This window comes from Condylura cristata, unplaced genomic scaffold (genome assembly GCF_000260355.1).
Source record: "Condylura cristata isolate star-nosed mole 26May11 unplaced genomic scaffold, ConCri1.0 scaffold00007, whole genome shotgun sequence".
In the NCBI taxonomy this organism is placed as follows: Eukaryota; Metazoa; Chordata; class Mammalia; order Eulipotyphla; family Talpidae; genus Condylura; species Condylura cristata.
The window spans coordinates 22,734,466-22,749,734 of NW_004567108.1; the positions used below are offsets into that span (position 1 = coordinate 22,734,466).

The window sequence follows — 15,269 nt, forward strand, 5'->3', positions numbered from 1 at the left end:
GCCCAGCGCCTAAACATAAGGTTCCTAAAAATGAGTCTTTTTTCTGTCCTGTATTTCATAGTCATAAATCAGTTGATCTTAGAGAGTTGGCAGGCCCTCTTATTTACATCAGGTCTCCTAAGTCTCATAGATGTCAGACCTGAGTTTCTAAATTAGCTCTTCATATACTATGCTTAACCAAAACTTTATATATACATATTTTTGTATGTACATATACATACATCTATAGATCAAGAATAGCTTTATTATTCCTTTTGTAGGCTTGAATTAACAATGGAAATTGAATCAAAATAAATTTAATGGACTATCTTGAAGAATATATTTTTAGAATATGTGCTTGGAAATTAGCTCTGTTCATTTTTAGAGCTACCTATAGATTTGACACACGGGAAAAAAAACCATAAACTGTTTGCATTTATGAAGATTGAATGTTTTAGTCACAAAGTTGTTGTTCCCATGAGAGCCCTTAATTCTATTTTCTTTGTTTCTTTGTTGTGCTGTAGCTAGTATCTGGAGCTCTTTGGGGACTCTGAAGAAGGCTTATTTTTTTTATGGATAAGGCACTTGGGAAGCAGTGTTTGCTACCCTCGAGTAGCAGCAGGCATATGTAATTTTTGAGCTTTCTATGGACACCTGTTGTGACTGTTTCATTTTTATACCTTATCTCTCTGTACTTTAAGTTTGGAACAATTGAAAGTTATGCTGATCTTTTTGTTGTTTGTTGTTCCAGATAGATTGTTGTTTTTTTGGTTTTTATTTAAGCTTTCACCTTGAAGTTTTCTAACTCCTTGTTTTTATAAGTACTGAGGGTTCTTAGTAAGTATAGTTGACTTTTGATTATCCACAGGACAGTTATGAATGCTTTCCATTTGAAAAATATTTTTTTAAATATTTATTTATCTGTGCATACAGAACTGGGGTACCACCAGAAGTGCAGGGGTGGTAAGAGGCTTCACCTGAGACAGAGCTAGGAGCAGAACAGGCAGATCTATGAAGTACACTGTTTAGGGGAGCAGCGGGAGGAGTAGGAGAGGTATGCCACCCCGTGTGGATCACCTCCAGGCAGGGATTGAACTCATGCTGAGGTGGCTTCAGCTTCTTAGTGCTGTGCTTTAAGCCACTGCGCCCAGGAGGGCCCCCATTTGAAAAATATTTTATATACCAAAACATCATCATACTATGGAAGGCTTATGAATAGAAGGGGCCAGAATCAGATTGGGACTTACCTAGTGTCATCTTTATTAGAGTAGGCACATAAAATGCCAGACATTGTGTCAAGCACCTTACATGGTTTATTAAACTTCACAATAATCACATGAGCCAAGTAATATCAGCCACATTTTTTGATGAGAATTGAAGACAGATCAGTTTGTGCTAGAGTATACCATTTAGTACACTAGATGTGGTCTTTTTTGCCCTTTTTTTTTTAAAGATTTTATTTTATTTTATTTTATTTTATTTATGCACATAAAAACTGAGGTGTGGGCAGAGGTGCAGGGGAGGGAGGTGAGAGGATTCACCAGGGTGGAGAACAAAACTGGCAGATCTACTGAACACTCCTGAGGGGGAGCAGCCAATGAGACTGGAGAGGTCTGCTAAGCCTTGCAGGAGAGTTATGCTAAGCACTGCCGGACAGCTCCCAGGCTTGGGATGGAATGCGGGCTGCAGTGACTGGGGATTGTTTGATAGCTCTGAGACTTTAACCCCTGCACTGTCAGAAGGACCCTGGTCTCTTTGCTTTGCTCCCATTTTATCTGTGTGTAAAAGAGAATTCTCACTTTCTTCTGCTGAAGCCATTGAAAGAAACCCAAATTAGAACTAGAAATATGAAATATGTATTAAAGAAAACATTTTCAAAAGTAAGTGGACGAGACAGGACACCATCTTCTGTCTGGCATTGATTCTCATCCAGAAATGACACATTTTATACATATTTTTTGTGACAGGTGACACTTAAGATGTGACTAGACTTTAATAAAATTATATCCCCAATTATTGTTTATCTTGTTGCAGTTCCATTTTCCTTAGCATAGTGCTGTGGCTTAGTACCTTTGGTCCCCAGGGCCTGGGGATCCTGTGATGTTGCTACAGTGGCTTCTTCAGCAATCCCAGTCCATCATCTTCCCTTTCCTCAACCAAGCGACTCTAACCTATCTGTAGTACTTATTGTAGTACTTTCTCTGTCGACTTCCTTCATATACAGTGTTCTGTAGTTAATTGAAAATAACTTAAATGCTATTAGTGTTGAAAAACAGAGAATTGAGAGTTGAATATATCTCCAAATTCATATGGAGATAGTCTTCAGGCTTAAATACTGTTTATGTTATTGAACTTACAAGTTTTCAATGTGGCATTGATTAGGCTGGGGTAAAACCATGTGTTTTGCAAAGTCTGGGGCCTGGACTACTTTTAGCAATCTATGCTAATTTTGAGGATTCACATCTGTGAAGTACAAGTCTCTCCCCTAGATTTACACAACTGTTGCTAACTGCCATGCATGACTTCTGTTCTTGCCCACATTTTGCCAGCAGCTCTTCCTGGCATAAAGAAAAAAAAAAGGGGGGGGGGAGGCATGGAACTTTGCTCAAGATTCCAGGAGAGCAGGGAGAGAAGATTGGCAGTGAATTAGAAGCTGGCATTCATATTTAAGACTTTTTGTTTTCCTTTCAGAATCAAGTTTGGGCTTTATTTCTGAGAAATCTTTTTTTTTTTTTTTTAAACAGGCAGTTATAAGTTCAGAATTATTTAGTGTGGTCCCCCCTCCTTTAAACTGCAGTGGTTTTAAGGACAGTGGATTATGTTTTCAAATGGAATTTGGTGAGGTCAGAGTATTCTGAACAGTATTTTAATAAAAATGAAAATATTTCTTAAGAAGAAAAATGCATAAAATAAATGTAAGGCCCACAAACCCAGGAAACCACTTGGTTTAGTTCTGGGGACTAAACATAGCTCAAGAGAGGTCAGAAACTTTCTCATCCTGACATTCAATACCACAAAGCAGGCAGCTATGTGGATTTTTTTTTTTTCTCCTTTCATTCCATAACTTATTTTTGCCTTCTCTAGGGAGCCCTGGTTTTCCAAAGATTATTAAGTGATCTATTTTAGTTTCATTTCTAATTTTTTAGTATCCCTGGCATAAGACTTCCACTGGATTATTGAATGTAGTCCCAAGTTTCTTCAGATGAATCCAACAAATATTTATATTAAGTGGCTGCTGTGTTCCAGATAGGTATGAAAGTAAGACTGTGGTCCATGCGCCCAAAGAACTCACAGTCTGGTGTAAGAACTGGTTAACAAGTTATAGCACGTAGTGTAGTGACGATAGCAGCGGAGGTGAGCCCAAGAGACTATGAGGACCCAGGAAAGGGCTTCTAAAAGTGGGCTTCTGAGGTGAGTCTTAAAATAAAGCATAAGTGAGCAGAAGACAAGAAATGAGACATAATGTAGTGTGTTGTAGTGCCTAGCAGCCCATTATTGCTTCTGGGACATCAGACATCAGGCAGAGTGAAGCCCAGTTCTATGAGGAAGAAACCTTACATGACCTGTTAAGAGCTTAGACTGATAAATAAGAGGGACGCATGAAAAAAATAATGACACCTGATCAAACACGATCAGTTTGGCACTTTATGATCTAGCTTTGGTAGCTAAGTGACTAGAAAGTGGGGTACAGAATGGGCAAAAACCAGTTGTCCAAACAAAAGGTGATAGTGAACCAAAGCTGAGGATGGAAATAAGGGTGTGCATTTAAGAACTACTTTAGGAAATAAAGTCAGTAGATCTGGTATTATCTGGATGTTGAGGGGTGGAGGTAGTGTGAGGAAGAGGAAAGTCAAGGTTGACTCCCCAGAATGCCACAACCTCAGTTATTTGATGACTTGTGGTTTATTAACTGGAAGATAAATAATGGGAGAGACTAGGCAGATTTAGAGATACCATGATAGTTCTTGTTTATGTAAGCATTGATAATATAAAATTTACTTAAATTCTGGGATATGCTGGTTAATAAAATGAAAATGATAAGAGCTGTTATCAGTTACAGAATTCAATGAGAGATTTTTGTTAATGCCACCAAAAGAGAACTTGTAGATTAGCATGGCCATAACTACATTTTGAACCAATTTCCCTGATTCTGTCTATATTAATAAATAGAGTCTATGCCTCTCTTGCTTTTCTTTCAAACACTACTTTGGCCATTTTGCATTCATGTTGAAATTCAAGGTTTCTGTTCCTTCAGGCTCCAGAGTCTGTGTATATTTGTCCTGTGATAGTATCTCTACTATCTGCTATTTGCATCTTTCCCTTGCCAATAACTGTCATCCATACTCCCCCAACCCCCAACATTTTCCTGGAAATACTAACCAATTATATACACAGCCACCTGGTTTTTTCTAAATAATTTTTAGCCGCTAAAGCTGCAAAATGAGTCACTTTTTTGGCTAGTGAAACCAGTATTGATCAATGCTGTTTTAGTGTACTTCACTAGTATGGATTCTAGTTACATTAAACACCTGGCCTCATATTGGAGAGAGAGGTAGACTATATACAAGATACTATACACACACCTGTGTGTGTGTGTGTGTGTGTGTGTGTGTATGTATGCACGTGCACATATGCAGACAACTGTATTCTTCTAGGGGAGATTTAGAAGATATCTTTATTGATTTCTCTCTCTTATTCCTCACATTCATTATGTTTAGGAATCCTGCTGTCTCTACCTGCAACACATAATCCCATATCCATCCAATTCTTCCCAAAGGTCCCAGTTACCAGCATCTTGCTGCTGGATTTCCATACCCATGCATGCGCCACAATGACAAGGGTCTCTTTTGCTTTTATTCTCAAATGTTTCTTAGAAACCTAAAACAATGCCAGGCAGAATAGGCACCAAGTTAATACTTGTGGAATAAATGAATCAAATGAGCAAATCAATAGATCAATCTCATAGGACACAACAACATTTAAAAGTCTAAGTTTCATGTTAAGAGAAACTGTATTTAAGAGAGTCAAAAATCATTTAAGGTACTTTTTCAGTTTAAGTTTTGTAGCAACTTAGGCTTTTTAAATGAGCACTTCCATAAGTGGTATTGTTTACTTGTAACCAATTAAAATTAGTTTGGAAATATTGCCATTAGGGATCTCCCCCAAAATGGCCATAAATTTAAAAGAACATGTAAGGGATGAGAGTGCAGTTCTCATTATTTCTTAAAAGACTCTTTCCCACAAAAGTGGCAGAGTCAAATCACAGACCTCAATATTGGCCTACTCTACCCTTCCATCAAGAACTTTTTTTTTTTAAAGATTTATTTTTTTATTTAATCAGAGATGCGGAGGGTGAGAGGATTCACCAGAGACAGAGTGAGGAGCATAACAGGCAGACCAATGAAGTACACTGCTGAGGGGAGCAGCGGGCTGGTCAGGAGAGGTCCGCCACACATGTGGTCACCTCCGGGGCAGGCGGGGATCGAACTCTTACGAAAGTTGCTTAAGCTTCTTAGTGCTGTGCTTTAACCCACTGAGCCAACAGGGAGGGCCCTCCATCAAGAGGAAGAATATAAAGAAATAGGCTTATTTTGTTTTGCATTATTCATGTTAATTACTACATGACCTGTATTTTGAGAATAACTGCCAATATTTTTCTTCGTACTAGATAAACATGGTATTTTTTACTACTCTCCTCAGTAAAGTATCTGTCATGTGGAAATTACAGATATTTCTAGAGTGTGTGGGATCCTCTCCATCCCCTACCATTTTCTGACAATAGGAATACTTACTCATACTGATTTCTCTAATATTTAACTTTTTCTATTGCCAATGAAAGATAACGCTCCATCACATACTTCTCTATACCTACCAGGCATTGGTTTCCACATCTGGGCTGACATAATGCCCATCATGTCAGGCTTAAAGTCATAACTGGATCTCTAGTTGAAAAAATAGGACTTGTGGCTTTCAGGTTCAGGTTTCTATTTTCTGTTCTGATTCTAGATTATTTATTCTGCCCCTCAACTTTAGAACCTGAATAGTACATGCAAATACATGTACTAATCTGACTTTGTGAGATTGTCAGGAAATCACAAAATCATTTAAAATCTGGAAATGATTTGAGAATAATGGAATTCTAACAGTTAATTGTTGCAATAGTTTTTAGCTAATCTAAGCAAAGATAAATAGTAGAATAATCAGTCAGTGTTGTGAGACAGGTTGGCCTCCTGAGCTACTAGAGGAATGGAGCAGGGGAGTTCTGAGGTCCTACAACTTAGGAAACAACTATTAAGTAGGAATGGGTATGTGGTCAAGTTGTTTTATTTACCTGCATTTCCCAAATTTATTTGAGGATAGACCCTCTCTGTCATAAAAGGAAACTTAATGCTTGGGAAATACTGGTAGAAAAAAGTAGACATTTCAGTTCTAGTCTTGCTTCAGGCATTAATCAACATCTTTGGCTACCCTGCAAACATGTATGGAGTAACTCCTCTGTGGCTGTTAGAAATGCTATGGATTTATTCAGTACACAAACTCTGCTTCCAAGGCTTATATCCTAGTCAGGGCAGAAACATGATACACATAATCTACAAAATGAAGAAACCTAGTTAGGTGATCTCAAAGGCTCTGTCATCGTTATGGTTCTGCTTTAAGAACTAAGAGTTGTCCTGTCAAAATGTGGTATTGCTGCATCATGAGAATCTCAGAAAAAGGTAGGTATTTCCACACATAGAATTACTCTCAAAGGGAAGCTTCTATAAATTTAAATCATTTGTTAATACCCAGAATTTCACTACAAAACATTTATTTAAAGTAGAAAAAAAATCTTTCTGGTTCTCTCTTTTGTCTTGTCTGTATCTTAATTTAATAATTTAATACATGGAAAGTATCAGACAGAGAAAAGAAATCTCTGGATAAAGGTATCAATGACTTCTAGCAGGCCCTTAGAGAAATTTGTAGCAGTGAGAGAATTGTCCTTCTATCCTACATCCTTAATGTGACTTGATGTTGAAATGACCTTTCAGACAGTATTTCATTGCCACATGTCTGAGCTTGTATCTTAGAATAATTAGAAGCTTTGACTTCACATCTTGGTATGGCCAAGATGTTAATTATAAATGTCTGAAAGTGTACTGAAACTTTTCTTCATAGTTTGGGAGGATGGTTGTGGATTGTGGTTCTTAACCTTTGAAAATTGGACTCATTTTTGGAATGAAAATTAAAATCTACTTCTCCAGTTGTCCAGAACTTAGTGTAATATTTTTATATTCTCCATCATGATTAAGAAACTGTATAGAATCATAGTCTTTAATGCTTTAAAAATATCGTTTCATTGTTAAGGCACTTATCTAAAAGGTTTGAGTAGACTATAGGCTTTTAAATATAATGATTTTCCCATTGACCCAGAGGGGAAAATATTCTGATTAACATGAAGAAGCTCTTATCACATAAAGGGATGCCTTCCAAGATTGTTTCTAAATCAGACCTAAGTATTTCTTTTTCCATGGTGATTAGCCTAGCCCAGTCCCCAGAACTGACCCCACACTACTCACCTTTTCATTTCCACCTCCTCTCCCTCCTATAAATGCCTATAAATGAAAGGGCAGCTAATAAGAAAATACATTGTAATAGTTCCATTTCACTTAAATAGGCCCCTATATATCAGGGAGAGGAGTGATATGTATCTATAAGTTCCTCTAAAAGTTTTGCTCTCTGAAATGACTCTAGCTGGGACAAGGTCTTACATTCCCCTTAAACCTTCACTAACCCTGCAGGTCCTGGTTTACTCGAAGGTCTCCATAATTTAGACCTGAAGCCCCTAGTTCCCTCTTAGCACACCTGCCTAATGTCCTACCAACCTACTCTTTTCACTAAGTCTAGACTTTTCTTACTGCCCCCAGGGCTAAACTGTCATGCAGATTTGCCACTATGGACATACGTGCTCCTTGTACATCCATTTCATTCTTCAGAGTATATTCAGATATTGATAGCAATAAACTTTGTATCTAAAAATACCTGACCATTTCCAGGAAATGAGATATAACTAAATCTGTTATCTAAAGTAAGCTTTTGTGATTTCGAAAACTATAAAGCTTCCTTGTTCAATGACATCTTGTACTCTAGTCTTTTACAGGAAAAGGCTGATAATTAGGTCAAACATTTTTGTGCCTTTTCAAGACCTTTTCTCTTAAAATATAACAGTTTATTTTTACATCACTTGGTGACTTTTTCCATCTCAGTTGTAATCCCCATGTGCTTGCCATCACCAAATCACCTGTGTGTCATCACCATAGCCCAGTGCACTCCCCCACCCACCCCATTTTTGATCCCATTCCCCACTCCACCCCCGTAAAATGTCTCTGGTATATAGTTGTTCATTATTATTTTCTCCCCTGGTCCTTTATATTCCTGCTGTGAGTTAAAACATCCGGTATTTTTCCTTTTCTTTCTGGCTTATTTCACTAAGTGTGATCTTCTCCAGCTCCATCCATGTTGCTACAAAAGACATGTGTTTATTTATTTATTTTTGGTTGCTGAGAAATATTCCATTGTGTATATGTACCACATCTTTTTAATCCAGTCATCTACTTTTGGATATTTGGGCTGATTTCATGGCTTTTATTGTAAATAAATAGCAATAAACATGGGGGCTGTGCAGGTGTCTTTTTGAATCAGTGTTTTTGTGTCAAGACTTTGAGAGTAGGCATTCTAAAGAAGTATTTTTTTTTTAAAGATTTATTTATTTGTGCATACAGAACGGGGGTACAGGCCAGAGGCTCAGGGGCAATGAGAGGCTTCACCAGAGACAGAGTAGGGAGCAGAACAGGCAGATCAACAAAGTACACTGCTGAGGGGAGCAGCGGGCTGGTCAGGAGAGGTCTGCCGCGCCATGTGGTCACCTCCGGGGCAGGCGGGAATCAAACTCATGCAGAAGCGGCTTTAGATTCTCAGTGCTGTGCTTTAACCCGCTGTGCCACCAGGGAGGGCCCTAAAGAAGTATATTTTAATACTTCTTATTTAGAAGTAGGCATTCTAAAATAAATTTTGGATATTTAGAGTAGACATTCTAAAAGAAGTAAAATTTAATACTGCTTGTATTTGCTGACTTTATGATGTTAAGGAGAAGTTGTAAAAATTCCAATTTGAGGTAGGTATTTACTCTCACTTTCTGCAGGTAAACATACTTTTAATATGGTTCATGCACACTTATTTGCTTTTCAATGTCTTGATTGGATGTTACAGAACAGGAATTAAGGTTTTTAAATCAATTAATGTCTCTTTTCATTTGAATTAAAATGGAACTTTTATTTCTTCGAAGATATTATTTTCCTCTTCACTTCATTAACTTCCAGAAGTCAATTGAAGTAAGAATTATCTGATTTCTCTTAAGGAACTGACTACCTCTCTCCTAAACCATAATTTCTCAGGCTCATTCCTGCTGACATTTTAGATTGGTAATGCTTTTTTGTAGGGGTCATGCGGTACATTGAAGGGCATTAGGCAGTATCTCTGGCCTCCAATATAAGCCAGTAGCAGACTCCAAGACCACATGTCCCTTGGGGGCAAAATTGACCCTCCTTGAGAACTGCTTTTCTAATCTACTCCTAATATATGTTTCAACCATTTCAGCAGGTACTAGCATGGTTTGGTGATGATTTCTTAACTTTGTTTCTTTTTAACCTGATTCTTTGGTTTTCAATTCATGATAATTTTTTTAAATGCTATAGCATATATCCTGTTCAAGGGCCTTTTAAAGAACAACAATACCTAGAGTCTTTGCTCTTACCATCAGGCTAGATTCTTTGAGGAGTCATCCCAGTATAAATTAATGTGATATATTTTTGCTCCTGACCTGACTTTTTCAAATGGATACAAGACTCTAAAAGGTGTGTCTGTTTTTTAAAAAAAGATAAGTTTTCACCATGAAAAGTATGGCTATTACTTAAAAAAGATCACAATTCTAAAAAGTCAAAAATGAAATACTTACATTTAAATAATACAGATGTCTCTTCAGAACTTCTCTGAAATAGATGTAAGAGCTTAGAGGACTCTAGTAATTAATTTAAAGTTTCTCATTGAAAGAATACTGAGCATTTGTAAATGAGTACAGGCTTAATGACCTTTTTCTGTGAACATGAGGATGAGTGAGTAAGGGAATCATAGGGCAGGCAGGAACACCTCACTGCATTTTGATGGCATGTAAGTTACCTTGATCTTATACTACTAGTTAGTCTTCAAAAATAATTACTCAGAACAGGAGGAAAGTGTACATAGAGTAAGAAGTAAACATTGGGATATGGACTCAGAGCACTTACATAATGTGGAAGTATTCAGCAGGTGGTCATGTCAGCCAAAGACAAGCTGTGTAGCTCAAAGGAAGAGAAGCTTTTCAGCAAGTGCTTAACTAATTCACTAAAAACTCTCCCATATAAACTATAATCACTTGCCATTTTGAAATAAAGAGGGTCCCTCTTAAAAATTAATTTCTAAGAGGAAGTGCCTGTAGCACCTAAGGGTAGAAAATGGAAATAAGAATGTGGTGAGTTAAAGATAGGGCTTGCCAGATTCTTTCAACACTTTGGTAATTTAAATGTAGGAAAGATATAGTAAGAGGGTATAAATGATTGTCACTTGAAAGACAATAAATAGGTCATCAGAACATTCTATGATGAATTTATAATATGAGGTGTTTTTCTCTTTTTACCTCCTGTTAGCTTGTCAAAATCCCCAAAAATGATCCCTCCAAAGAAGTGCATACCTTTAACTTCTATTTGTCAAATGTGGGTAAAGACAACCCTCAAGGCAGCTTTGACTGCATCCAGCAAACATTCTCTAGGTAAGTACATTTCAGGTTATGCTAAAAGGAAAATAATTACTTAGTTTTTTTTATTTAATGTTTTGACTAAGGGCATTTTAAAATTAAATAATAAAATACACAGTAGTCCTCCCATAAATATTTATTGAATTGAATAGCAGGGCTCATTTATTTATTTGAGAACTATTTAGCACTTCTGATGCATTCAAAATTAATATTTGCTATTGCTAATGTAGGATGTAGTCATAAAATTCTCTTGCACTCAAGGGACATTTGAGGTGTGGATTTTTTGTTTCGTTTTGTTTTTTTTTAATTAAAGACAAGCTTGGAGAATTTTAAAAAGTTTTTACTTACTGCATTGAAATAATGTAAAGTAAAGCTCATATTCAAGGGTAAAGGAGGAAAAATATATCTTGTATAATCCTTTCTTTTCATGTCCAAACCTTGTTTTAAGGTCACTTTTTAAAAATTTGTTCTTAACATAATGGCAATTAGAAGTTAATCCTAATATAGCAGTCACTTCAAATTGTTATCCCAAGAGAAAAAAAAGGAGGGAGGAGAACAAGAATACACACCCACATTCAGGGTACCATGGAACCCTTATCTGTTTAGGTCCTCTATAAACAATAAGCTGTTTGTCTCACTGTTCTTTGCTGTGGTTGTTTCTGATTAAAGAATGGGCCCCTTGAGCAGGGGAGCAGTTTGTATCCCTTCTGGGTAGAGACAAAGCCTAAGAGCCCCCAGTGTCCTTGGAGAATTCTTTGTGACCCGAAGTACCCAAGGTTCTTCCATCCCTGTTTCTCTTCTGCACAGTACTTGAAACCTGCTGTGCATGTGAGAAAAAGGAAAGGAAAGCTGTTCAAGAGAATATGGAAGGTAGAGATTGAGACCCTGCACTGAAAGAGTTCTGAATTTCCCCTTCTATTTGAAGTAACTAAATAACTTTTTTATCATATTCTTAACCAGTTTTCCCTGATTGTATGTTAATTCTGCTTACTAATAATTGCCCACCCCAACTTACATGTTTGATCTAGTTTATAAATCAAATATGTAATATAGACATTTCTACACTGTCCGCTGTGATAGCCACTGGCTCATGAGGTTATTTACATTCAAGTTGATAAAATAAATAAATGAATAAAAGAACAATTCACTTTTTACTGACATGCTATAATCTCAGTAGCCATATGGCTTGTGACTGTTAGAGTGGAAAGCACAGATATATAATATTGTCACCACTGCAGAAAGTTCTAATGGACAGTAGAGAATCACCAAGCATAATGGTCTTTGCAAAATTTGAATCCTTCATTTCATAGGTGACTTGTCCATAGTTACATGGCTGACTAGTTAGTGACTGGTCTGAATGATACTGAGTTTTCCTAACCCACAGTCCAGTGTCCTTATACACTACAAGGAACAACAATTTCAGATTGTTGTGGAATCACTTGTAATGTTTATCACTAGAGATTTATTTTTAATAGTGAGAACATTCGGACATCAAATTGAATTGTATTCTATTATAATTTTATTAGGAACTTTAATCTCCTCTTGAAAGCCAGTCATATCATCAGAGGTAATAAGGTTTCACCGTTACATCATAAATACTCTATTTATTTCTACTTTGTTTAGAGAAGGTTTTAAGGTCACTTACAAAACTATACAGGATGCAGCAAGCAAGAAGAAACAATTATTGTGAGAAAAATGGAGCAAATGCATTTGTATGATAAAAGGCGCCTTATAAAATTTGTTAGGTGTATAAGTTGATATGTGCCACTATAAAAACAAATACACTCAACTTTTGGTTCTCAACCCAGCAAGCAAACCTTTTCATAATGTGGCTTCATTTTTTTCTATTCAATTAAATTTTTCTTGCCCATGGATTTTGTCTCTCTTATAATTGTGCAAGCTCCTCAAGGATAGCACTTCCTTAGATCCTTTTTTAATCTTAGAGTGCTGACAGAGTTCAAAATATGCTCAATAGATTTTAAAAATTATGTATCAGTCTCCTTTATATTTTTCTCTTTAAATCTCCTTGAACCTCACCTTTCTGATATGAAAAATGGAGGAAATCACAAAGTCCGGAGACCTAGTGAAAATACAAATTTGGAGTATATAGCCCTGTACAGTAATAGACACTCAAGTGTGGAAGTAGTGAGCTAGCTCGAGGAAAGTTCACTTGCATATGTCAACATATTTCAGGATGTTTTCCCCCTTGTTTAATGATCTTTCTAGATCAGGTCAGGCATCACTTCCTCTGGGAAGTCTTTGCCTCCCCTACAAGTCCAGGAATTCCCTCCCTATGATAATCTCTGCCCTCCCACCCCAATATTTGTCATACTGTCATGATTTCCATTTTGCTTATCCTTGTCACCCCTCAGTCAGTGAGTTCCTTGAAGAAAGTAGTCTTTGTCGTGGCTTATACCCAAGCATATTGTCTGGCATGCATTCTTTCCAGTAAATTTTTGTAACATGAATGAACTGATTTTTTTAAAATAACATTTGTACTGTTATTAGCAAGTTACAAAGTTTTATCAGTACTTATTTCTTAGCATCCCAACACAACTATTTCTAATTAGTATCAGAACTCTAGTGGAATTTTCACTCTATCGTAAGCCATAGTAATTTCTTTTTCAAATACCAATATAACTGTTAACATCATCCCCTAATTTTAGTATAATACTTTGAGAGCCGTTTCCTGAGCTTTAATATTCATAATTATTTAAATGACAATTTTCTTTTAATATCTCAGCCAAAATCTCTTGTCCAGTATTTTTCAATGTTGGCTATATAATAGGTCATCTTATACTGAGGTGTTAACAAAGTGGTAAATGTAAGTTCTGCAAGATTTTAGGATCTTTGGATTAAAGATGACAACCTAAATCCTAATGTTTGGAAATGTTTTAGTCTAAAAATTAATATCTTACTAAAAATCAAAAGCATTGTGGTAAGTCTGTTCCATGTAGTCAGTTCTAAATTATGTATGTTGGTCCCACTAAAGTAAATAATTAACATTTCTGACATCAGTGGTAAATGATTATTAAAAGTAATGAACTGGTACAAGAAAGTAGAACTGCAGCATCCATCAGGACTGGTCTTCACTTCAAATGCTGATTTGCATTAAAATTGCATGTATTTGGTCTCTGAGAGTTCATTTCCCATATTCTGTTCAAAAATGAAAAAAAAAGTCATGAAATGAAGAGGAACTTAAATATTTTAAATCATTTTTACATTTAAAAATTGCCAGAGTGAGTTTAAATCTAAAAAGGGACTGTAAAGGTATTTAGGGGCTGCTGACTTTAGGATTATAGTCTTGTTTTCATTGTGCAAAATGAAGGGCAGCCTTCTAACAATCCACTGTCTTATCTGACAGCTCTGGAGCCTCCCAGCTCAACTGCCTGGGATTTATACAAGATAAAATTACAGTGTGTGCAACAAACGACTCGTATCAGATGACACGAGAAAGAATGACCCAGGCAGAAGAGGAATCCCGCAACCGAAGCACAAAAGTTATCAAGCCCGGTGGACCATATGTAGGTTTGTATAGACATCTTTCTCCTTCTCGTTGATTGAAGGGAATAATTCAGGATCATTATAGGTAAATACCGGTAATGTTCATTTAATCAATACACAGAAATAAGTTTCAAGAACATTTTTGGGTTAACGTGAACATGCACCATTTTTTCTCTTCACTCAGCTGATAATTGTACAGATCAAAAGTGTTACTTCTTTCATAAACCTTTCATCCTCTGCTGGCTTTATTGTTGTTTTAAAATACTGGGATCCGGTCAAGTTACTTTACTCTGTGAGTTGGTAATCATGGTGGAAAACACAAAACTGTTGTGTTTTCTTTATCACTGTGGTTCTTGTTGTACCCTTTAGGGTTAGTAGAATGTTTTGAGTTGTTAACTTCATTGTGGCAAAGATTCTTTGCACAACAAGTAACCATTCTTTGCACAACAAGTAACCATTCTTGAAAAAGTATAAAATTTACTATAGCAAAACATTAGAGTGATGCCATTTTGGTACCTCAATTGTGATGTCATTTATGGATCCTCATCCTCATCTATCCATTAATTAAGAGCCTGTCCCACGCCCAACATCAGCTCATTCAAATACCCATCAGCTCGTTCAAATACCCCTCAGATGAAGGGAAGTAAGACCAGCCAAGCAAGATGAGTCTCTCTTGTAGTATGAGCAGTGACCCTAGCAATTTTAAAGAGTCAATTCACAGTGACTATTAACAGGAGTACAGAGAATTATCAAGAGTGAGGATGAGCTCTTTGAGGCCGTGGTCAGTTTAATAACACAAGTCACTGGATAGTAAAGGATGAAAGGATGTTAATCTGTAAATGTAGATGCTCACAAAAGCAGCCTCGTGAAGAACCAGATCCCTTAATTCAACATCTTCCATGTTTGGTATAATTCTGCTTCTGAATGCTACTCCACTAATGTCTTTAATAAGTATTTCTTC

At 36.6% G+C, this 15,269-nt stretch overlaps 1 protein-coding gene across 1 annotated transcript in view; it reads left to right on the forward strand.

Moving 5' to 3' along the window:
- Positions 1–15,269, forward strand: part of ELL2 (elongation factor, RNA polymerase II, 2) — a 64,330-nt gene that overhangs the window by 26,797 nt on the left and 22,264 nt on the right. The window contains exons 3-4 of the mRNA XM_004678123.2: positions 10,698–10,819; positions 14,169–14,332. Coding sequence (XP_004678180.1) covers positions 10,698–10,819; positions 14,169–14,332 — 286 coding nt within the window. The remainder of the gene's footprint in view (positions 1–10,697; positions 10,820–14,168; positions 14,333–15,269) is intronic.